At 36.4% G+C, this 27,409-nt stretch overlaps 1 protein-coding gene across 1 annotated transcript in view; it reads left to right on the plus strand.

Moving 5' to 3' along the window:
• The first annotated feature begins 1,209 nt into the window (after positions 1–1,209).
• Positions 1,210–27,409, plus strand: part of LOC134804920 (dendritic arbor reduction protein 1-like) — a 69,651-nt gene continuing 43,451 nt past the window's right edge. The window contains exons 1-2 of the mRNA XM_063778240.1: positions 1,210–1,514; positions 6,344–6,421. Coding sequence (XP_063634310.1) covers positions 1,464–1,514; positions 6,344–6,421 — 129 coding nt within the window. The 5' untranslated portion in view covers positions 1,210–1,463. The remainder of the gene's footprint in view (positions 1,515–6,343; positions 6,422–27,409) is intronic.

The following is a 27,409-nucleotide window of genomic DNA, read 5'->3' on the forward strand; positions in this document are numbered from 1 at the left end:
GAGTTTGAGGTTTGATATACCTAATATCAGTCAGGTTTCGGAATGTATTCATACCCTAGCTGACAGCGGGGCAGTTATTCGGAGCAAGCTGTTAAATAAAAGAGCTCAGCGAGGCAACAAGAGCGTCGGTCCTAGCATAGTCGTCTCAAAAATACATCAGCCGGTGGTTAAGGCCGCAGAGAGAAGAACCGATGTATTGTAAACGTTTACTGTCTTCTGGGTCTGACCCGTGTTCGAGCCACCAAGCGTGTCTCATCTCACTAGGGGTTTATCGACACTCTTCGCTATAAGACAGTTCACTGATACGACTATCGGAACAATGATCTTCGAACCTATGTCTAGGTACGTGCTGAATTTTTCCTTCTCGGTTTTAACAAGATTCTCATGATGGGGGTGGTGACATCGACGAGCACGGCCCGGCGCTGCGATCGGTCTATCAGCAATGTTAGGTTTATTACAATAATAGTCCTGTCAGTGATGATAACTAAATCGATCCCAATAGAGCATGGCACGTTCATTTTCTAGGACTGGCGATGCAAACGCAAAACATTTAGGTATATGAATTAATCGAGTAAAAGCGAAGTTCTCCATTTCAGCTTGGGCAAAAAAATTCTTTCGTATATCCGGCTGCTCGCTGCTCGCCTCTACGGGTCTAATTTCTCAACTGATTCTCGTGAAATTTTATGAGCAAATTCCATAATTTTGTAGTTTCAGTTTAAGATTTTTTTAAATAGGCTGAGCTTTTATGGTTCACTAAATTTTGAGCTTACAGAGCCACAAGTTATAAAAAAATCGTTTAATATACGCGTAAATAGTAAACCAATATCTTTCTAAATCTTTTTACTGTAAGTGTTTACGTCTTTTTATAGTTACAGCAGAAGTTGTAGGTTTTAAAGTTTCAAATTCCTGTCAGTTGCGCCCTTCTTCCTAGCAGCGATAATACGACATAATTAGTGTAGGTAGGACAGGTAGGTACCTATTTAATTGACACGTTAGAAATTTTAAGCGAGCACTAAAAATACGAATAAATTTATAGTATTCGGCGAATTCGAATATTCGTATTCTTATTTGTTGCATCACTAACGTTGATGTAGGTACCACGAATACGAATATTCGTATAGGTATGTCAGTAAATGTATTACGATAAAAGTATCGTAGGTATTAGTTTCAGTGTAGGTACGAATCAAAATGTATCGGAGGTAAGTAGGTATTCTGAATTACCTACGGCCGGCCACGCCACGTACACAAAGAACCAACTGGAAAGCAGTGTTCCGCAGCGCTAGCCCTCGTTATCAGTCGCGCAAGAACCTAATCACTTTCATTGCAACCCCGCGAAGGAGGTCGCGGCGGCTATCACCTATCGCACGCAGTGTGTCTCGCGCAGCAGCCGCGCGCAGGCGTGCGCATGGCCCTCGCGTGACAGTCGCGCCCCGATCCGCGACGCGACGCCCGGCTCGCCGGGAATGGAGGCCTGCTGCGCGATCAGAGCTGCCGAGGACCTTGTGGGCGACCAGGTACGAGGAGCCCTCACATTCTGGAACTTCGATCCGCATACCACATAGTTTGTGCAAATTTACTCAAGTGCAGTTTCCACCGGCGGAACCGTTTCGATGTGACTCCGAATTGGGCTACGAGCTTGCGCCGGCGCTATTTGGAGTTGGGTTGTTCCCGGTACAGCCTTCAGCTCTATATAGCAGTAGGGTCCAGGATGTCGATACGCTCTATGTTTTCCGAAGTGCAGGTGTAATTACGAGGTTAAGTGTTTTGGTCTTATCTAGTGCTAAAGCCGAAATCAAAACTCTCATTAGTTGCGCTGATCCACCACATCGACCTGAGCAGGATCAGGAATATACGTGGACTCTAGATCACAAATAGGTATCCCCATGGTCTGTATACTACATTACGGTAATTTTTATCAGTTTCTAAAACCTTCAAGATTTTCAGACGAATGTACGGAGGTCATTACGGACATTATTATTATATTTAATGCAACTCATACTGATTGATTATAGATAATTAAGTTATTTTTTATATATTTAATAGTAGTGCGTTATTTTATTGCATTATCAATGCAAGCTAAATATCTGAAACTTTGTGCAATCAATTGGTAAATATTTAAAACATTGTTATGTTCATTTGTAAAAAGTATCATTACCTGTGTATACCATTAATAAGTAACTATTTATCATTGTTACTCAGGACCAATTGATACATCGGATAAGACTTTACATCAATTAGTTTTAGTAGTAAACTGTTTTAGCTTTAATTGTTTATGTTCATTTACATACTGAAGAAGTACCGTAAAATGGGGTGAGTAGGGTTCGCGGGGAGAGATGGATTATGAATGGGGAGAGAAGGAATGAGAGGGGGGTGAAATGGAATTTTAAGGCTACTGCTACAAAAATAATGTATTCCAATTTAAAATGGAGCTATATACTAATAAAAAAAATCGATCCAACAATCAACTCACCCCAAATACGAGGGACTACGGGGTGAGGTGGGATTTCCTGTTTATCGACAAAGTTATGAAATGGAACTACCCAAAATAAAATAAAACCTAAAATACAAACGTCCGGAACACTTATTATGTACACCATTCAGTTTGCATATGTAAAAATAAAATGTTATCGAGGTTTGAATGTCAGTTTTGCACCTACTCACCCCATTTTACGGTACCTCTTATAAATGAATAGTAACGTTCAAAATCAAGTTAAACTATCACGAAACTAAACTTAACAATCGCAATGAGTATTTCGAAGTTCCCATAAAAATATCTATTAATCTATAATCAACAACTTAAACTCATCATATTTCAAACGTAGTCCCCATTTTCCTATCTCAATATTAACATTATAGAAAATATTGTTACGCAATTTGATGTATTTTAACAACGGATAGGCTCGTTTATTAATTATTAACAGTGTTAGGAGCTTTTAAAAATTTGTATAGAATTTGTTTTTCGCTCCCATCAACTATAGTAATAAACGAAAAATCTAATAAATTCAAAGGAAGGGGCATAGTTATGGTTAACAATAAATTATGCTAAAATATGTTCCATAACAACAATATCCGTGGAGGAATATTGGGACTACGTTTGTATGGAGAAACCGTCGTCCACTATCCTCTTAAACCATACGCTTTTAAATAAATCAGGACGTGTAAATGGATTAGTACGTAAAAACGCAAAGGTTTGCGGGATAACAGCCGCAAGCGGGCGCAGTGGAAAAGACATCAACGCCGGCCGACGCCGACGGCCGCGCCGGGACCGCTCCCGCCCGCCGCAAAAAAACTTTTTTTAATACAGTTGCTCAAAAAGTGCTACTTTACGTAGCTGTTTAGCGTTCGCAAAGTTGTTTTTCGCGAACTAGTGCTTTTTACTTTTCCAGCTTTTTTAAATTTAATTCTGACCGTATTTGATACGTCCACACCAAAGAGTTTGGATGTTCAAAAACTTAATATATTTTTATTTTGCCATTGGACATTTATTACGTACGTAAAAGTATTTTTACACGAAATAAAGTAAATATTTATTTGTTATTATATAAATAAAACGTTATAAAATACGATATTTCACTAAAAAACTTATTTATTATTTGGCTGAATGGAACTATCATTGCCACGTTGGCTGTCGTTAACAGAAAAAATTAAAAAGTAAAACCGGCGCCCGCCATTTTCACTTGAAATTTAGTTGTATCAAATCAAAATAATTATCTTAAATTGCAAGTGTAAAAGTGTTTTTGTATTAAATGAGTTTATGTGATTAATTGAGGCAATGTAAATCAACGCTGAACGTAGTTTATAGTGATGAATAATATATAATATGCAATATCATTTAAGTTCAAGGGAAAATTCGTAAATGTAAGTGTAATACTCATGTTACCAATATTTATTTTACTGTGATTTTTTCGCAAATGTATCAAAAAACGTCGTTAAATGTACGTGTGAAAGTGTTATTATTTACTTGTCCCGTGTCTTTTATTCGCCTACGGCTCATAAAATACATCTCGGGACTCGTACTTAATAACATACTTTTCACACTTGCATTGAAATGTACTATTATATACGGTGCTAGCAGTTGCATAGCTGTCTTTGTGTGCGGTGCCTTAAGGTGCGTAACATTACCATAAACAATAACTGAAACTTTTTTTCAGTTATAATATCGTTACATTACATACTACAGAAGTACTTAGGTATAATTTTATTATAGAATAGAGATATAGCCGAGGGATCTGTCGAGCAAAATGTTAAACAGAAGTATAATATATTATTTTCAGAGTAATTGAGATATAAGGTAAAACCCGCGCGATGGCCGTATACTTAAGTATTTCGTCGCAAGTTTTGCGCGACGCGTCGTTTCTTTTGTTTTCTTCTAATCTCCTGGCTTTACGCCCCTTCTTAAGAAAAGCTGAGAACAGACTAGGTTTTTTTTTATCAATGTTATCAAAGTTCAGAATTATGCGTAACAGTGATTTTTTCAGTATCGATTCCTAATAAAATGTTATGCAAACCAATTTTTTAAATAATCTTTGTGATGTTAGTATATTTACATTGTAAGTAAGTACTAAACCTACTTTTTGTAATTTGTACCTAAATAAACCCCTGTACATCTACCATCAGTTTTGACATTGACATATACTCTCACGTCTACGTAACTTACTTTCTATGCATCTCGCTCGTACTCGCATATTAGTGCAAGCGAGATGTACAGAAAGTAAATTACGTAGACGTGAGCGTTATGTCAATGTAAAAACTGGTGGTAGACGTCCTGGTTCGACTATTAATTTGACACATTTTTGTTTTAAATGACTTTTATTGATTTTTTTTTATAACTATTAGGTATCCTCTAATAGGTACCACGTTTTGACGTTGTTCTTACCTCTTGACACTCGTTGTGATCAGTTCCCATCAGTCACACATCGTGCCAAAACGTAATCACGTTTTACAGGGTACCTACTTACTACAAAGAGCGTTAAGCGACTGCAATACTGCAAGAAGGTGCTTGAGAAATTTATTAAATAAAATAATTGAATGCCACATGCTCAGAGCATGTCATTACCAAGGACCATATATGTACTAGGTATATAAGTATGATTTATTACAACACTATTAAATAAATATAAAACGTAAAATTAGCTTAAAAATAACAATAAATATACTATCTCTAAACTAAATAAACTTAAAATAAAACGCCTATAAATAAATAACGTCCCCCAAGTCACTGCCGATGGGCAGTGTGCCCAGAAGGCTGGCCGCATTGCCACGTTGTATGGCAATACTAACGCGTTGAGCAAAATACAGGCCAGCCCTCTGGTCCCCTGCGTATATAAGTGTATATGGTCCTTGTCATTACTCTGTAATGTACTCCAGTCTCCTGTCAACCAGTTTTAGGGGCTGTTCTAGTTTACGTAGAGGTAACTAATGTTGAAGCTGTCATAACAAGCTTTTTTTGGCAATTATCTCTGCCCAAAACATATCGGGAAATTCTCTCCACAGCTGCGCAGTACGCGAACCATTACTTAAATATATGCATATTACATATTTTGCTCTTAATCTAAGTTACTCTAATAGATAGTAGGTTCTAAAAAAGCATGTTATAATATGTAGGTACCTACGGCCAAGTTAACATAGGTCAAGTAGTAGTAGTTAGTGGAAGGTTTACAATCGCGGTGAAAACGGTTTATGAATTGGGAAGTTGTACGGTTACTTATGAATAATAGGAATGGTCTGTTGTCCACAATACACAGTGTCGAATGGTTTCCAATCTTAAGATTTGCATAATAAGCTGATACTTTTGAATGAATGGCTTCGATGTCAACTTTTTATTATTAGCCCAAATGCAGATAGAATTGATGTCGATGCGAAGGCAATATAATAAAATATAAGATTTGAATTGTTAACTACTTTGATAATAGTCGGATGGGGGCAAACAGACAAATGGAAAAAGAATTTTACTGAGTGTATAGATGCTTATAAATGCGATTAAATGGTGGGATGCTTTTTACACTCAATTAAAGACACTAATTACTAATTAGTGCTCATGGAATGGTAGCACTAGTACGTAAATCGGTAACGGCCTCGGGCTTGACATGCGCACGGCTATGACTTATTCAGATGTTTTCGCTAATACGAGCTATTTAATATATTTGAGATACGAAGCATAGTTAATTAAATAAGTACATAATATTCTCAACCTCCTTCTACAAAAGCATTCACTAAGGGCCTACTTACTTTACTTTCGCAGCATGACATATATACTTTTTTTAATCCAAGAGATAATGACATAATGATATAAATGCTATAGCATTCGATGGTATAAAATATGAAGGGGTTGGTTATTTTTCAGATAGTCCCTGGCGGCAGTCGCTGGGCCGCTCCGCACGCGCCCGGCCTTCTCGACTCATGGTTTCAGATGCAGATGCAGGTCAGTTCAGCTAATCTTCTTCTTGCCTCTACTCTCTGGAGACCTATTTGTATTTGATAGGGGTGTATTTTCAACAAGTTTAGTCTACAGCAGAAGTGGCTAACTAGGTGGCTAGGTAGGTAGGTTGGTAGGTATGTGGTATCCACTACATGTGAACATAAAAAAAATATAATAAAAAAGATACATAAAACAAATCTGCATTCAATTGAGTTGTATTTTATAACAATCTCAATATTGCGTTGTCAGGAAAACATTATAAGGCATTTAAAATAAAGCTCGGCTGATTAACTGATTAAATATTATATAAGCCTGTGATTAAAATTTATAAGTGTTACTCGTATTATTATAGTTTATAGATATAATGTATAAAAAAATCTTAAGTACATTATTTTATTTTAAATAATCCACTTAAAAAATTACATTTGTATAATTGATATTAACAATCTAAACCCAAACAATAAAACAATGTTGGTTAATGTAAAAAAAATTAAAAACAAATACAGTATTTTTTTTATAGTCAAAATCATGTAAAACTATAAAAAAAATTAAACCCCGATTTCAGCCTATATTATAATAAACACATTTATTACGGAGGACTAAAAAACGAAACTAAGTATCACGAGTAACTCTACTTCATTTGTTCTATACCTATTTAAAATCCCCACCTGAACTGCACGGGGGGTGAGAAGTCCAGAACGGAGGGTCGCGCTTTCGACGGCCACGGTACCACTTATAAAATAACTATAGTAATTAGTTTGAGTAGACTGTAACAAAATAATATACTTAGGTACCATATTTTGTTATTCTTAACCTTTATTTTAAATTATTGAGGGTTATCGAGATTTGAGCTATCGAGTTCTAACGTACAAACCGCAACACTCTTAACTGTCCATCGGTGGACCTTATGCCGTCTCGAACGAGCGAGCGAAGCGAAGCGAAGCGAAGCGAAGTTCTTACATTCAACTTAGAACACACGACTGGCTGGGGCACTCCCGGCATTTCGATGTTTTTAACCTGAGCTATCAGAGGATAGTTTGATGGACAATAACTTAAGTAAATTTGTACTAATTTAGATGATATTGGGTAAACGTATAGTTGAGAGCATTATATTTTAGTCATTAAATTATGAGCAGGCTCGATCAAGGGGTCTTGCTATTCTGGTCTTCTTATTTGCAAGAAATAATGGTCGAGTTTGGTATCAAATGAAAGTGCTCGGCTTACATATCTATAATATTGTTTTAAATTTACCTGTTTTTAAATAATTAGAAAGATAAAAACGAAATATAATAAACATAATACCTATAGGTATTTGATATTTGACAAGAAACATTACGGCTTACTACAGATATACAGTTTATTTTAATCTCTATGGTGACACATATCTATTAGTTAAGGGCTCCACAGACCTTGTAATAAATCGCACGTGATTTTCGATCCATTGCCGACCTACTTAGTGCAACTAAATTAATCGCCCTTAATAGTTTTTAGCAAACAGCGAGTTCCCAGTTTGGGGCGAACTACTAGTGTAATAAGGTTTACGAACTGTCATTGAACAGTGTGGGCGAAGGTACCTCTTATTTAAAACCTATCCTAAAATACCTACACACTCGAAAAAGTTGAGTTTTGTCGGTTACCCATATAACTTTCCACCTTACCTGTATAATCTCTAACGGCACGTAACTTGAGATTAAAAACCTTTTCGATTGGCAGTTACAGCTACAACAAAACACTATCTTTATTTGCATTACTAATTTCTGATTGCACTTATAACAAGTGCAAACCTAAATAAAAGAACGCACTTGGTTTTTGTTTCAGCAATTTGTTCATAATACTTACATTATGAACAAATTGTATAGTACGCTAGATTGGAAATCGATTGTTTTATACCTACTATATGGGCCATTTTATTTAAAGTAGTCCCCTACACTTTTCTTTTCTTTTCACGAGCTCTTTCTATCCTAATAGGAGAAAAAAAGTGTCCCAAGGTTTTTATTTCCATTCCGTTACCATTTTTCATAGACTTTGTATGGTGGTCACGGAATGGAAACATCGAAAATTGTGTGGAAATTTTGGGACACTTTTTTTCTCCTATTAGGATAAAGAGCTCATGATTCTGAGTAGAAATAACATAAAAAATCCCAAATTTGTACAGGGACAACTTTAAATAAAATGGCCCATATATATCTAGACGATTTGCTAATGTTATGGATTTAATTTTAAAATGCAACTTTATAAACATAGTATAGCTGCCCAATTCAGGTATTTAAAAAAAAAACCTGCCAAGTGTGAGTCAGAGAACAAAACAGGAAAAATAACATTCCTCATTAGTACCTTAGGCGAACTTATCCCTTTAAGTTAAGGGATCCCTTCCAGTTAACCTTCAAATCAAGGGGAGTGGGGTTTTTTTTGGATTTTCGAAACGCGTTTTATTTAGTTACATTTCGATATAGTAGAGGTCAATCAAATAGCCACAATAAATAAATAACATCGTAACTACTAAACTAACCCATACGCGCCCTGTTCTCCAAGCTCTTATGAGTTCAGGACGTTTCATTCGATTTTCTATTGTAACTGTACTTAATAGCATCAGACAAATTTGGTGTTACTGAAAGTTGACGTAGGACGAGTTAACAATATCAATAGATATTTAAATTCTAGTTTCCGGGTAAAATTGCTGTGACATGATCCGAGAGACGGGCGTGAATATATTATAAGGGCACCATTTTTGACGTTTTAGCTATGGAACCCTAAAAAGAAGGGATCATAGCGTGATTGGTCATTTGAATCTGATGCGATATGTTCAGCAGGAGTCGCGCGTCACGGCACACAACCTAATAACGATAAAAATGTTGGCTTCCTTCGCACACTTCAATGATTCTCGTGCTCATTGTTGCTATTTAGATTTATAAAAACAAAGTTAAAAAGTACGTATATCATTTAGGAGATATGAGAAACAATGTGTCTATAGAATCCGGTAGCGCACGTGTATTTCGTTAGGAGGATTCACCAATTTATGCCGCGTAAGAGACAAATATGTAATAAAAGAGTCAAATAAGTAAGCTACCTACTGTTTATCGGTTTCCAATATATTCGGGTAATTCGGGGAATATAGAGTTGTAGTGGTAGTAAGAGAGACGTATCGTGTGGCGTCATTATATTTAGAAAAAAATAACCTCCTGTATATGGATTTATGATATTTTCAAATCTCTGGAAGTGTAAAAAGACTTTTAATCGAAATTTATTTGAAGTTTGATCGATATAATTTTCACCTAAGTATAGCGATCTGGATATTTTCATAGTAACTCGTGCATGCGAACTGTTTTATGAATTTTGATCTTTATTTCATTAGATTATTAAATGTCTCTAAATACGTTTTTAGGTTAAAATGATTCGTTATACATTAAAAAAAAATGTTATGGGTAGCATGAATACTTATACGTCGAAATTTACATAAATTGGTATCAGCATTAAATTGATAGTGCCTGCATTGTGCCTCTAATCTAAACTAAAGTGAGTTTCGTAAATGTACGGGAACTAGGCACGTAGGAATGTTTTCCCGTGCGTGCGTGTAGCGTGTAAAATAATATTAAACGCACCATTAGAGCCGCGCGCACTGTGACATCGGCCATTGTTCGCTTCCTCCACATCCACGTTACGTCACGGTAGCCGGTGACCGGGGGACTACTTACATATGAGAATTAAACTAATAGCTACTAACGCACTTAATTGAGTTATTAATTCCTACGTGATCTACTATATAAGTAGGTGCAAACGTAAAGAAAATAAACATATATAAACCTGCATATATGTACATTTATGATGAATGCTTTGCCACATTTCGATAAGTACAATTTATTTAAAGCTAATTTTAAAATTACGCGGTGCAATTGTTAATAAATGGTAAGGTATTATTAAATATAAATAAATAATAAATATCAGGGGACATCTTACACAGATCAAATCAACCTAGCCCCAAACTAAACAAAGCTTGTAATATGGGTAGTGCTAGGCGACGATATACATACTTAGGGTCGGTTGCACCAAACTGTATCGTTAAAGAGTTCGCTAAATATTTTTTTTGGAAAGTTTCATAGTAAAGCGCCGGCGCGCCGACTGACGTTGATCAGTCTGTCAAATGTGGTTGGTGCAACTGGCCCTTATATAGATAAATACATACTTATATACATGACTCAGGAACAAATATTTGTATTCATCACACAAATAAATGCCCTTACCGGGATTCGAACCCAAGACCATCGGCTTCACAGGCAGGGTCACTACCCGGTAGGCCAGACCGGTCGTCAAAATATACTTTTCTTACTGCATTCTTTGAATAAGTAACAACAAACCTACCTACTATTTATCGGTATCTTCATTACATCAAGTTTCTTTTATTTGTACATTTTGGTCACCCTACTTCAAAATTCGCGCTTATCATAAAATTAAAGAAAATAATTGACATCTAATGAAGTTTAATGCTTCTAAATTATCTAATAATACGCTCTGCATTGATATTGGGCATTGCGCCCTTAGTTTCAATTAGCATTATACACTTCGGTGACTTTACTCAGTTGCGTAAGCACAAACGTAAATGAGATTCATAATATGAACGGGGAGAGGGGCGAGGGGCGGGAGTATAGTGACAGGATTCACGGTCCAACTGACGAACACAATGATCGCACTCAATACCGATCGATTATGCCTTTATATGTATCTACACAGTATCTCTACAAAGTACATACCATTAGCTACATATATTAGTAAAGTTTGTTGGTTCCTCTGCGCTGTGCTGCGACGTAATCTGGCTAAAAAGTCCCAAGATCACCGAAAACGGAAGTGTTTCGGAACTTAGGTACTTATAATAAAATATTAATGTATAATGTATGTAAACCTAAACCCTATGTTAGTACCTTAAATACTTGCTTATAATTAAAATGTATCTCGTCAAGTTATGTCCACAATATTTTGGCATTCACTTTTACACCCACTGCACTACTTGTCCGTAGGTATTAGGTGTTACTTTGACGATAAGAAATCAATGGGTCAATTGATTATCTGTAAAATAAACCGCAAAATCTTACTGACGTATTTAGCTGCAATATATTTTTGTACAGATAGGTGTCCTCGTATCAGACTACTATCACAAAGTAAATGTAAGTTTTAAACATTAAGGACTCTGATAAAGTTAAAATCCGCGAATGGTGTTAGATACCATGTTCAAACAGCGCTGAAGACTAATATTGCCCCGTAACTTTATCAGATTATCGATAAGTAAATGCGCCGCGACTGTTCCCTCACACTGTACAATTTAGTGTCGTATATGCTATTCAATACGTAAAATTTGTAAGCGTTCATAATAAGCTGATAACTAACTTTTACTTGAATACAAATTTGCATGCACCTAATACTAGTCTAGATTAGTATGTGTATAAATATTTGGTATGAACATTTGCTACTAAATAGCACGGCAGAATAAAATATGCGATGTGAATAAAATTTCATGTCCATTTACGTAGTGCAAAATCGATTCCAGGCGGCGATCTTAGAGCTATAACACGGGCCGAGCGCAGACAATCTGGGTTAGGGCGACGCGACCCTAAATCGAACTTGTAATCTCCGTCTGACGGTGTACGAGGGAGCGAGACAGGGCGACGCGAGGCTGACCTAGAGTAGCAGGTTGGGAATCCGGAAGGTATGAAGGAACCGGCTCCGCAGTGCATTTTTCCATTCAATGGAAAGCGCGCTTAGACTTCGCAACGATGAGCCCTGCGGCTTTTTCGAGTTACCTACAGGCCTATTCGGATTTCGAGATAATCACAAGATCTTGAGACGATTTAGAGATCAACTAGATCTACATTAGATATCGACTAGATGTGACTTGGATATCAGTCATAACTTGTCGAAATCGTTCAAGAGGACCTCCAGAATCGCGGAAACGTCAAATTTGACATATCTATCTTACAAATATCTTTAAATTATCCGTATCGTAACTTGTTGAAGTCTAGTAGAATTCTAATTCATTTTCCGAATTGAGCCGCTATTCTTTGTTATAATTTATCATAACATAGGTAACGAAAGATTGTATGTACCTATGTAAGCTCGAACATGTTGATAGATAATAATTGGTAGGTATTTACTACTGATTTATTAACATTCGTAGAATATTTCATTTCAATTGAATTTCAATACTCAGATGCATACCTACTTGATGCCTGCACACTTATTACCTATTTCATAGTCAATTTACTTTTTTGCATTGAAAATAGTAGAAAACTTATAATTGATTTATTTATCAGATACCTAAAAAGGTAATAAATTAATAATTTAAGGAGGACTCACGTTAGACCGGGCCGGAGCCCCCGGAGCTTTGTTTTCTATGGAAAGCACCACACCAGCACCGATCAGCCGTCATATAAAAAGACGTCGGACGTCGGACGTTATCCTTTATGTCAAATTCCTAAATACCTACTTAAACACAACAATGTCGGGAGTTATCAAAGGTGCATAATCCAATGAGGATTTCAATAACAATCGAAAAATGGTAGAGTTAGACCATGATACGGTTTTGATAGCACACGCAGCGCAAGTGTTATTTTAAACGTCAAAGTTCTATGAAATTATGACGTATAAACAACACTTGCACTGCGTATGCTATCAAAATCGTTGCAGACTTTTCTTGGACTAGCTCTAGTTACTGTAGTTAGCTGAAATCTTACCTACATTATATTATTTTCTTTAAGAGTGTTTTTGATTTGTTCGCCTACTTACTTACTTACGGCGCCGTAAGTACTTCGTGGTTCATGCAGAGGTCGGCGCCGGTTTGTCTATGCTGCCATCACTTGTCAAATCTTGTTAGGGCGCGTGTACACGGTGCCGTCTTCGCGCCGACACCGCACTGCTGCCGCAGGGGCTCGTGTACACGGTACCGCCTCCGCGCCGACACCGCACCGCCGCCGCACCTCCGCACTATGTACACGAGACGCGTAAAGCCCGCCTCCGCGCCGACACCGCACCGCCGCCGCGCCGCCGCCGCACCTTCGCGCTATGTACACGAGACGCGTAAAGCCCGCCTCCACGCCGACACCGCACCGCCGCCGCGCCGCCTCCGCGCCGACACCGCACATAGCGCGGAGGTGCGGCGGCGGTGCGGTGTCGGCGCGAAGACGGCACCGTGTACAGGCGCCCTTACGTTTCCCTTTATTAATGGAATTTGTTTTAAGTGTTGAAGGTGCACCAGGCACGATGCATTATACCAATTGCCATCGAAACCGGCATCTCTTTAAAAGGTAGATCTTGTCTTTCACATGTAAGTACTTTCTTCTGTGTTATTGTGATTGTGATTACTGCTACAGTTCAAAATACTTCAACACGGTCATTAATATTTTTTTTTGACTTGGTATTGATTGACGCTGATTGACTCCAATATGGAACTGTAATTCAAGAAACTGATAATCTCTTTTGTGAACAATCTTTGGTGAACATTTAACATTTTGACGAATCGGTGATGAAGCCCGCCGATGAAGGCAGACGTGCCTAATGCCTTGCCTAGCAGCGCACACCCTCGAGCTAGCCCAGGCCCCGAATCCACGGGTTTCGTTATCGAACTGTAGTTTAGTTACTAGTAGAGGTACATTGGGTATCTACCAAAGAAGAAAACCCTGTGTGGGGGCTTTAAAATATACTAGCTCCTGGCCAGAGTAAAGGTTAAGCCCGCTGCCGGGCCGACGAATTCGCGATCTCGAAGTGCAACAAATTTCAAAGGGCATGTGGCCCAATTACCGGCGTGTCAGCGCGACGCTGCGCGGCTTTCTACCCCGCGGCCACGCTGCGCAGCGCCGCCGTCGCGCGCATTCCGCTCCCGCGCACGCTGCCTCTGCCCATCGTATTTGCACTACCATTATTTGAAACAGGCTACACAAATAGTACACAACTAGCACCCATTTTGAGCTGAATTAGGTAGCCTTTCTTTTACTTAGAGCGACTAAATCATTTTAATTTATCCTCCAGCGCATTTTCTTCGAGGCAAATAAAAAAAGCTCGTAGGTACTAGAAATATGTAGTATAATAGTATTTAATCTAACTTTTGACAATATTAGCCAAAGTAAACTATCTGTAATCGAACTTACGAGACTCTAGTCTGAAATATTACACAAAGTTTCGGCGGGAAATTTTAAAAAATCTTGGGCTGGTCACACTGTGTGTAGTAGGAATTATAGTTTTGATACTAGAAAATATTATTGATTTTCTGTGCACACGTAAGGTACCTAAGGACATACCTATACAACATACGTTGACGTGCACTCAAAGTCAGCTCACATTAATTTCTCCAATATGTAAAGTAGGTACAGTCAACGTCAAACACATATGATTACGTTCCAATGTTTTGATTTTATTGATATTGTCCAGGCGGCGTAACACGGTCGCGTTTTTATCCCTTGTCACCATGCCTGTCACGTTCTAACAAGTATGTAAGTGCGAAAGGGACGCGCATAGTGATAGACGATAAAAATGGAACCGTGCTGCGCCCACAGAACTTCTAGTTTATCCGTTTCTTTACACACTTGTCCTGTTTATGAGATTCACGTATTAATAAATTCACGTACTTAATCAAAGTTATAGGCAAATGTTAGAACTAGTACTTAAAGTATCAAAATATTAATACAGCACCAACCTACTAAATTGTTTACGACTTGTAAACATTGCAGTTTTTCGTTACACAACGCTTCACGTCGACTTCGCACATTGTCATAATTATTTACAAGCTTAAATAATAGTTTGCGGACCTCACTCGGTATAGTCATTATTAATATTATTTAAAATAGACCCCTTATAAACTGCGAACAATTTGAACGAATGACATAAATTGACAACAGACTTTTAGCTTTTTTTTAAATCATAGACAATAGGCCTGTTGCAAGTAACAATGAATCATGGAAATAATGGTTTCAACGAAACATATATGTTAATATGATTCTAAAAAATGGTCCAATCTCAGTATAAACTGAAGGATTGTTAATATATTCAATAAAATAAAAGTGCAAAATTCTCCAATCGGCCATTTTTACTGAAACGCCAATCAGAAGCGTTCTAAACAGTGACGTCATCAATCCATAACATATTTCTTAGAGCAACATAGACAACCTCATTGACCGAAATCTATACGTGGGCACCAAAGAGTTCGAAAGGTGCAAAAAAAATGTTATTTCGCCACTAAACATTTATTACGTCCAAAAAATATTATTACACGATATAAAGTAGATATCTATTTGTTATTATACTTACTATTTAAATAAAATGCTAAATAATACGATATTTCAACAACAAACTTTTTTTAATTATTTGGCTGAATGGAACTATCATTGCCATGTTGGCTGTCGTAACTAGAAAAAATGAAAAATTAAAAAGTAAAACCGGCGTTCGGTGATTTTCACTCAAAATTTACATGTATCTAAATAATTCATCTTATACTGCAACCGTGTGAGAGTTTTTGTGTAAAATGAGTTATTGTGATAACTTTTTGTAATGTATTTATCATCTCTAATCGTAATATATGGTGCTGAATTAACAATATCATTCGGATTCAAGGGAAATTCGTAACTGTAAGTATGTAAACAATATCTACCACCCTACCACCAACTAAATGATGACGTCACAAATGGCATGCGAGGCGTTTTCGCGCGAAGTTTAAACTAGCTATAATAAAATGCAATTATCTATGTTAAATCTTATGAGTATAACTGAAATATAGTGTTTTTCGGAACTAATACAAGTGTACCGACGATATTAAAAGGGTTTTCAAAATTTGTCATCAGGCCTATTGGTTATACAACAAGGAAATATCTGTCAACAATATTTGGCTAGCCAGACTCTATATCGTAACATAAGTAGGCAGGTAAAATAAAACGTTGATTCAAATTTTGTGTCTAAAATTTTGATTGTTGAAATTAAATTGGTTGAAATTTGGCGTACTTTCGTAAGTTTGATGACAATGTAATAAATACTAACAGTGAGCTGTTCTGATGATGTAGTCGGAAGGTGACCAAAGGAACTCCTCAATGGAAAAACACAAACGCAACGGTCTCAATAAGTACTTGATCGACATACAAAGGATAGCAAGTACAGTCAGCAATAAAAAGTGTATAAAAAAAGTTTACATACCTACTCGTATTGCACTGAGTCGCCGACGAGCGTGTCGGTGGAGCAGCATCGCATCGCGAGCCGCGCGGTATCGCGACAACACTGCAGACGCATTAAGTACGTTCCAAGTTGTAAACCATTTTCTAGACTACTATACTTCTGGCAGTCCTAGTAATACTAATTTACGCAATATTACTTATCAGATTAATTTATTCATCTATTTGTATTACTTGCTTACATGCCGTGAAATTCTACAGCCCGGTTTACATTAACTAGCTACTTAGGGCTACTCATTTAAACTATCGATTAGTAGTAGGTAACTAAGTAGTACTTTGTTTAAATATTATGGCCCAAAATATTAAATAAAGCTGGCATACAACCGAAATTAGGCTGGTGTCCGGCCACGTTCGAAAAAAAAGTCATGTAGTAGGTACATTTTGTAGGTTGGTACATATTTCTAATTTATATTGTCAAAATTGTCAACTTGGCACAATTAAGTAGGTGATTTAATAAAAGAGACCATAGGTACCTAAATTAGGTACCTAATATGATAACTTTTTGCAGAGGCGCCTACCTATATAAAACCTGGAAAACTTTTACATGAACAATGGCTTTAGTTTAGATCGTGATCCTTAATTAAAAGTAGGTACTTAACTGAAAGAAAACGAGTTCGTGTGAATTAGTGACATGGATTTAGCGTTAAGTTATATGTATAGCAAGTTTAAGTTAATCCAGGTTGGCGTGCTAACAAACATATGCAGTAATCGCAGTTGAATAGTCATGCAATTGTTTATCTTGTTCTCTTAGAATAAGTTCTCTATTTAAACGATGCTTTTCATGCAAGTACTGCATGCACATACCTACGATAAGCAGGGCTATTAGGTATGTGTTCTTCTGCATGTTAGTTTTAAAGTACTTTTTTTATTTTATTAGCCTGTTATAGTGTCCCACTGCTGGGCAAACGCCTCTTCCCTTGATTTCCACAACTCCCGTTGTAGTGCATTTCCGGCCAGTTACTGATGAAGGCGTCTAAGTCGTCCCGCCATCTCCGTCTGGGCCTGCCACGTCCGCGCTTCTTTTGCGGCATCCACTTGCCTATTAATATAAATAAAATAGAATCTCACCTAGATACAGAAAAAGGTGAACAAGAACAATTATATCAGCCTGATACGTTCCACTGCTGGGCCCAAGCCTTTTGTTATAAAATGTTGAAACATTCAGTTCACGATAAGTTAATTTCGTCCAAATTACCTTAAAGGTATATCATTGAGTCCATCCATGCTTGCTCGACTATTTACATATGTTATCTCTTATTGACACGTCCGAACGACTTATCGGTCGCTTCGGTCTGGATGTGCTTAATGCACGGCGCTCGAGGTCCAAATTATAAAAAAGACGCATTTAAAAATGATTTGTATGCTTGTATTTAGGCGTGTTCCAAGATAACTGAAAATACTTCCAAACTTTGACCAAACAGAAATAAGATCTGTGACTAATAAACGCTATTCTATAAATTACAATATATGTAGGTACGGTATTATATAAATAAATGAGAATATTTTAAATTATACATTTAAAACCCAAAGAACTTTAGTCATAACGTATCATAATCAGGTCAATTATTTAAAACTGGACTTTTATATTAAGCAATAAAGCTCAATGTTCTAATCTTGTATGGGCTGAAATACGATGATATCACAGTTACATTCTAACTTTATATCACTCCAATATAATTCAATAAAGCTACATCTTGATGAAAATGCTAATAAAAATGAACTCTAGTACTGGTAAATAAAACTCAAAATAGCATGACCAAATATATTTAGATGCGAGGTCTGCAAGGTAACTTTACAATTTCTATTCGAATTTTAAACAATTAACGCTACAAATTTAAGCTCACTGGCCAGCAATTTCGGAACTAAAGTTTTTCAATAGAAAGGAGGATGGGTCAATTATACATAGTGCTGCAGACATTTTGGACTAAACATTGAGTTTTCACTTCTGTCGGCACTCCCGGAGTGCAACCCGTTGTTTTTTTTTCTGTTCTATACACCACCACCGAGGTAAAAACCTATGTTTTACGACCACCAGACCATATCAATGGTTAAATAATAAATTAGCGCCTGTACACCATTATAGCTACTTATGTAATTTATCAATAAATAACGTTACAGTGAAAATTATCCTGAAATGTGGTTGGAATGGTTGGATGAAGGTAAATGAAGTCATTTAATTCATTAAAACGCTATCCTTCCATTGGAGCCAAAGTTACCTACGCGAATTAGCATAACCGTTACCCACAATTTATTCTTTACCTCAATGGGTCGATTACGAAAAGAAGTGTAAGAAAAAAGCTCTAAAACTTTTATTGGCATCGTAAGTGTTGACAGAAAAACCCAGCTAAATACATAGGTTTAACTGATTATTGAATGATTTATTGAGTGAAGCGCACATTTAGAAAAGTACAATGTGTGTGTTGACTTTTCTTAACAAAACACACCGTTAGTTTGCCGGCGTCGGGGCAGGAGGGGTGAGGGGACACCTGCGCGCGCGTCGACGAAAGTGATCGGCGGCGGCAGATCTTAAGGTACGCAGAAACGCTACTTCTCTGGTCAATATTCCGAGATAAACAATCAATGTTATTCGTTGCATGTTTGAAATAAGTACTAAAAAAAATTCAAGCTATCGATATAGGTATAATTTCATTTAACCAAGAAATTCTTAACGTTCTTACAACTTGATTTGTGTTTATAGAGATTATCTATTTTCATTAAATTCTGAAATATTCAAGACACTATTATAGCTCAGTCATAAATCATTCTCAAAGCTCTGACTGAACATATAAGAGACGATACAACAACTTCTGCCGCTTCTGAGTATGGCGTATTCGTACCAAATGTTGGTCACTGTGACCGCACACGGCAGGTTATGCCCGATAAACGCCGCGATCGTAATGCCATTCAAGTCTTAACAGCCTTTTTGAAATCGCCGTACAACCAATAACTCAGGCGTCCGATATGGGCCCTTTTTCGTAAAGCACCTAAACAGTTGCCCAACTGCAAAATAATCGTGCCGAGTGGGTGTCGCCAAGATAGCAGTAGACTTATAGTGATGCGTTTCGGAACGTCACTTAGTTGACTCGGTAAAGATTATGTGCAAGTTAGTTGTTAGCTTTAAACGGGAACATAAGTAGGTACCTATGTAACTATGCTGTAAAGGGCGAGACAGCACCAGAAAGTCATTTTGGCATGAACTTTGTAGGTACTATCATAACTACCTACAATTAACTCACGTCTAGGTAAAATACTAACATCCTACACCCTATTATTAAATATATTGTGTTGAGGCTCTTTCAATACAAACAATACGCGGCCTCGAAACTTATAATCCTCCAGTTCAAACTATTTCATGAGTACGAGAAGAGTACAAGAATGTATGTAACATAATATTAATTACCTACTTTGTTACTAAGTTACTAAGTTGAATGTTATTTGATTTAAAAGGGGGCAAAGTGATTGTTTAACCCCTCGTGCCTAATACCTATTTATATTCAAGCAAATGAAAGATTCCAAAATTGAACCACGGGCGTACCGAGTGGTTAGAAAAGTGGAATTTTGAATTTCTGCACGAAGAATGACGAGAAAACTTTAAATTTTGGAATTAGCTTTTGGAAATTAAATTGGCCTGCCAACCAGACCAGAGCAAATTAGTTAGGTACGTAGGTAATAGGCATGTACATATTGTGTATTGTTAATTATCATCTTAAGAGAACCGATTAAAGATAATTAGTGTATACGTAGCAAGTAGACTGGAGTCGGTATAAATGTAGGCTCTGGCTTTGCGAACTCGGGCACCGGCAGAGTTTTAGATATGTTGGTATAGGTAATGTCGTGACAATGGTTGGAATTCACGCAGAGTCGTCGGTGGCGCACTGCGGATACTGGGCGGTCTTGACGCCGGGTCAAACATTCTAAATGTTCCATTTGTATGACGCAATGTGCCTCGAACTGGATTTGCACTCGTCTCACAGGCACCCGACCTATGCATGTGTGCGGTAGTGTGTAACCATAACTTAAACGCAAACCTATTCTGACAATTTACCTTTCAAACTAGCAAGTAAGGTATTAATTATGCTATAGTCTAAATAATAATTAGGTCCCTCGTCCCTTCTCGAAGTGACATCATTGATATCGTAGTTTAAAAGGATAGTAAGTACCTATACTGTCCACAGTATATCTCCTCTCTAGTGAATGGTATAGAAGCTACGTGTCGCTGTTTTTCCGGCAACCCTATCCATCGCTGCATCGATGCGCTCGATCTTATGGTTCGTTCCTTCTATGCGATTAACGTAAACATGACATTGTAAAAGTTGTTATATCCGATGAGACGTCGTCGCCGGCCACTTCACTGGTAGCAGACAGCTTGGCGCGCCACTTTTTTAACTATAATTCTTTTAACATACAAAAGTCGAACGTTAATGCTGGTGGGGACTGCGGCGGAAACCGCTTTCTTTTTTTACAGTATCTAATATGAGATGTGATCTAATATGCTACATTTGTTATACCCGTGTAATTAACTACATACCTATACAATAAATCTATATATCTAATTAGTACTCGAATCAAGATATATATATAGTTAACACCTTCTCATGGTTATTTGAATCGGAACATTTTATAGCACCGTGATAGTTGTGACAATAACAATTATCTTTACGTAATACTGATTTCTCAAAAACATATCCAAATTAACACACTTCCCTCAATTGTATCAGGATCCCGTTATCACCATCAAAATGATGAAAACAGAAAATGGACGCCTTTCAAACAAAACAGAAGTTTCCAAATTGGTCCAGCCGTTCTCGAGAAACTAGAAAAATATTAGTCAATCAGTGAATTTGATATCTCCGGCTCTCAGGTAAATAAGTAGTTGATCCCATTATATTCTATAAAGCACCGAATTAACCGCACACTGAACCATAGGTACCTACTTAACGTAAAACATGGCGGGCGTAGCTTAAAGTTAAAAAACAAAAGGAAAAATGCACGCGTATACTGGGTGTTGTGTACCTGCAATAAGTATAATGACACAATGAAAAGTCAATTATTGATGAATGGGTCAGATATTTTTGCCTAACGCCTGCCTCTATTTCAGTGTTGATTGAATGGATTTTTCCCTGTCCCACTGAAAAAAAAAATGGAAACTAAACTAACTTTTTGAAAACATGTTATAGTTATACAGAAGTTTTAAAACTAAAACAATGTCATGCAATGGGCATTTAAAATGTTTGCATCCATACAGAATATCATACTCGTAACTTTAAAAACCCAAAGATTTGGATTTTTCGATATAGTTCATCTCCAAACGATTGTAGTATTTCATGCGCCAATTTCATTGGTCTTCGTTTGACTCTAGGGGGTCATCCATTAATTACGTCACACGAAATTCTGGGTTTTTTACCCCTCCCCCCGTCCTTGTCACACTTGGTCACATTTGGCAAACCCCTCCCCCCCTGGTGTGACGTGACATTTCTTCAACGAAATCGGCAAATATTTATTTAATATTTTATCAAAATATTTTTTACAAAAGAAATATTAGTAATTTTATAACCCAAAACTGATTAAGAAATAACATTAAACGAATGAAAACGATTATCGTTTCAAACCCTTGTTATTTAAATGATAATTAGCGTATAAAATAATTTAAATACATTTTCAGTTACTGATGAAGTTAAAGTGACGTCACAAAGTTTATGACTCCCCCCTCCCCCTTGTCACAACATGTCACATTTTCTTGACCCCCTTCCTCCCCCTAAACGTGTGATGTAATTAATGGATGACCCCTAGGGGGTGATCGGTAGAAAATGCCGTTTGTCAATTCCCTTACTTGTAGAGTTAGACCATGCATGGTTGGCAGAGATTTTGATAACACAGACTGTGTTATTTTAAACGTCAAACTTCTATGAATTTATGACGTCTAAAATAACACCTTCACAGTCTGTGCTATTAAAACAGCTGCCAACCATGCTTGGTCTAACTCTATAGAGATAGGAAAAACGAAGATTTAAATAATAATAAATAACAACAACCTTCTCAGCAATCAATTTAACAAAAGATGATTCACACAGCTTAATATATACTTTGGATTATTTAATCAATTTGATTAGAAATATATTATAATTGTGCTCGTATTACAATATTTTGGATGGTGAGTCATTTTACTCCTAGTAGGTATTACGCAATGCCCATTACTAGTTTGTCTTAATAGCCTCGGGCAATAATATAGTGTGACTCATCTATAACATCACACGTGGCACTGCAAAAACCTTCCTGTATGTTAATAAGGCAATATATTTTATAGATATAATAGTTGGCAAAAAAACGTTAATCAAAAATAGTCACATTGAAAGCAAGGAGTAAAACTGTCGGTCATTCTGCCTAAGTAAAATAACGGAAACATACGCTCGTGGAACCATGTCGCGCGTAGAGTGACTGAAAATACGAGTGAACTGTAAAACTTGAATTCAGTTTTATTCACTCTTTAGTCTCGCCTGCAAAAAAGACATCGTTATGTGGCTAATATTTTTTTTTCAGAACATTTTTCGTAATCTCACTCCTCACTGTTTGCAGCAACGTAATAAACTTTTAGTACTTACTCTAATTAATGTACTGCGCCAAGTATGATCTTGCATTAAAGAGAGAGGCAAATGAAACGAATGATAAATTAGGTAAAGACAACTATCATCACTGTTTTTAGTGAAATCCTTCTTCTTCCTCGCGTTATGCCGGCATTTTGCCACGGCTCATGGGAGCCTGGGGTCCGCTTGACAACTAATCCCAAGAATTGACGTAGGCACTAGTTTTTACGAAAGCGACTGCCATCTGACCTTCCATCCCAGAGAGGAAACTAGGCCTTAATTAGGATTAGTCCGGTTTCCTCACGATGTTTTCCTTCACCGACTGACTGACTGACTGACTGATTGACCGACTGTTTTTAGTGAAATATTGTAAAATATTAGTTAAAATTAAGTACAACCTATCCCGAACTGATCGGGATTTTTCCTGATCTGACCGTGGCATGGTGTATACGTAAGTGCAGTAATAAACCGATAGGCAGGTGTCTGCTAGATAATGAAATTGCAATTGATAAGCGGCTCACTGCAGTTTCACTTTATATGCTCAAATACAAGCTTGGGACCCGTTCTACTTGTAATGTAGATAGCTACAAGGCTTTCTTGTATCATAATCGCCTCTAATGTAATCGTAACATAATCTAAAGAAAATCTTGATGAAAAGAAAAATACTTCGTGACTTTAAATAAAACTTGCTGCAATAAGCAAGTTAATTGTTGTCGTATTTAGTCACGAGGTATTTAGTTAATAAACGTACAGTTTGATTAATTAGGGGTGCATCATATAGGTAATAAGAGATTCGGCCGCCAACTGCGCATCGACGTTATAGAGCTTTAATTTTTGGGACAACAACAAGTGAATATTTCACACAGATTACCCTTGTACCTATTTTAAACCATACCTCGAAACATTACTAAGAACTATGGTTGACTTTTCACAAATCCTTTAAATAAAACCGCATTTATTTATTTAAGGACGTTTAGAAATTATTTAGGTACGTAATCTGCGAATTGTCAACAGTTCTGAAGCACTGCTCGAGGTGAAAGGTGACCATGGTCTATGAATGTAATTTCAATTCGATAAGTCAGAAACTGTAATATTTACCCAGATTCAGTCATTAACTACTAAAAAGCTACTTTATAATATTCAAGGTACCCGAATCGAGTCGAAATCGGTTTTTTAACATAGTGGAGTAAGCTCTCAAGCAAGTCAAAAACTAATGTTAGTTGCTATGTTAAGTTATTCAAACTTCAAAGTACCTACATACTTGACAATACTCCTACTAAGTAATTAAACATTAATTCAATATAAATAATAACTACCTAACCTACAAAGATCGTATATCCCGTCATTATTACAAAATCAAACCGTTATAGCTTATGTTCATTGGCGAAATTATGGGCCTCTAACCGAATCGTAGAAACATATTGTATGCAATTTATATTTACACACATATTTTATCTAACAATGTACTACGTATCTTATCAGTATTTCTGCTATGTAGATACCTACTAAAAAAAGATAAACTGGAAAACATAGTATTTTGCGAACCCCACCTTTGTTTGGTGACCTATATTTGTTTTTTTACTTAAGGTGCAATTCTACCGATGTACCTACACGCAATGTGCAATAGAAAAATTTCGTTAAATTGTACGAATACCTATTTGCACAAGGGAATGTGGGGAAAAACTAGGACATAAGGACATTATTTATTAAAAACTTAAAACAACTCGAATACCTACCTATTTTCATATTTTATAATTAGATAAGCATCAGTCATGATTGTTATATAGATTTAATAGCATGTAAGATGTTCGTTATTCGATATTCGTTAATTTTAATCCTTACATATTGATTGAACAATATCATAGTTTTTATAAATGTATATACGCTTTTATAAGCTTATGAAGATATTATCCACGTCGGGCACAAAACTGCGTTAATTAGCATTAATAGCGGAATTAATAGAACTCGTCAAGTTCTTCTGGTTCCCACCAGTAAGTTTGCACATTGCAGTCTGTTATTTTAATTGTTTGTGGATAAAAGTTAGTACTTACCTAAGCATTAAACCTGGGGTTTGGACTGATTTCTCCTACAGGAGACTTAACAGTGACAAAGTGTATCCGTATGTAGTGTCAGTGCTATTAGATATAAAAGAATTTTGACGTTTTTAGTGGCACTACAACACTTTTTCACTTCAAAGTCGGTTCACAGTTAGCTCAGACTGATTCTATATAATTACATAGCTACTTAACTTATTTGTTATGTAAACTGAAATGGATTATATATAGGTAGTAGCGTCACTACTTAAAATCACAAGTCAATATTATTTGAAAATAATATATTGATTTGTCCCAACGTTGTAATTTGTTTTGTTAACAAATATTGCGTGAATTTTCACACGTTTAAATCAAGCTCAAATGCCATGAAATTCACATGGAAACTAGACTAGGTAGGTAGACTCCAACCAAAACCTTAAAGGTTAAAGTTGGCTTTATAGAAAAAAAAACGTAAACATGTCTAAGTTTCATTTATTTTCAATTGTATGTACATGGTAGGCATATAGTGTAGTAAATAAAGGTAGTGGACCTCGCAGTAATTCCTCAGCCAGAAAAAACTTTACAGTATGATAAAGTATCAATAAATAAAAAGTATTGTATAAATTTCCAAAGAATAATAATAATAATAGAATTAAAGTAAATACCTAAAGTCTAAAATCGTTAATATCTTTTTACGGAAAAATGCTCCGTTCAAACTTTCTTCACCAGACATATTCATGTAACGTATTGGAACAATATATGAAATATCAAAAAAATATCCCAGCAGAAATACCAGTATTAATAAAATAAAAAATTTTGGCGTGTCTTGGACCGGAAAATTGCTCAGCCTAATTTTTTCACTGGAATGCCATTTTATTGCCGTTTTATACCTACAAAATGAAAATCTAAAAATTTTCAACTCACAGTTTTTAATAGTTCTATAATAGGGGATATTACTGCAATGTTCTGCCGCCAGAGTGCAGCACTACCGACTCAGTAAATTCATAGACTAACTTATACATACTGTGTCTTAAACTGTTTTTTGACAAGTTTTCACAGACAATAAAATATGACATTGATGCATCAAGGCGGTTTGTTAACAAGGGCCTACCGGTAAACGCGAAAATGAAATTTAGTTATCTGCCTCTTTATCGTTCCAATATGCAAGAGTGATAGAGAGATTAGATAACGAAATTTCGATTTTCTTGTTTCGCGGTAGGCCATGTGTCAATGTGGTTTGTTTACTGTATGTGCCACAAAGGTGCCACCTACGCAGAGCTTTGCCTAATATTCCCTATACATATATTTCGATACGCATTTTTTTTGGATTTTTTTACCCATTGCGCCAAATTATATTCTAAGATCATATAAGAAGAAAAAAATGACAGAGCAATTTTCCGATGAAAATGAGCGTCAAAAAAAGGAAGTATCATAAAAAATATTCTCATGTTTGACAAAACTTTTAGATCTTTTTCTAGTATCACATACTGATACAAATAACTTATTTTGTAAAATAATTTTGGACTGAGGAATTACTCGGTTCAATATATAATCAGATTTGTGTTTTTACCTAACTTAGGAGTGTTTTTTTTTTGGATATTTATATGTTAGTCTCGGCTCATACTATACAATAACCAAGCTAAATTTCATCGACTGAGAAATTAATGCATGGGTCTCCATACAACAACTTGCTTCATTTACTACACTAATAGCATTGTAGTCTTCTTCAGTCGGTCCCTCAGTGCTGAGGATCATGACATCATGTCCTTCTGTTGAAGACCAGGTTCCTCCATAGGCTTAGCTTATCTTGCCTGCTTATTCTATCTTGCCATAGCATAGCAGTATAATATAATATAAATACTACTACTAGCGAAATAGCTAGTGATATTGCTCTCTGTCGAGCAAAATTTTACACAGAAGTATTTTTTCAGAGAAATTAAAGAAAAGATTAAAGATTACATTTTTCCCCTAGTGTATGTATTCCCCTTCTAATTTCTTGGCATTACGCCTCTTAAAAATCACTAATTGCAATATGATGGTCAATTTCACTATTGAATCAATCAGATAATATTGATGTACGGCTATATCTATTTCTCCATGAATAAAAATATTAGCAAACCTAATTGAATACACAGGTTACGTATATTGGCTACATGTATCGTATCTACTAGTTTATTGTCT

Source organism: Cydia splendana, chromosome Z (assembly GCF_910591565.1).
Source record: "Cydia splendana chromosome Z, ilCydSple1.2, whole genome shotgun sequence".
Lineage (NCBI taxonomy): Eukaryota > Metazoa > Arthropoda > Insecta > Lepidoptera > Tortricidae > Cydia > Cydia splendana.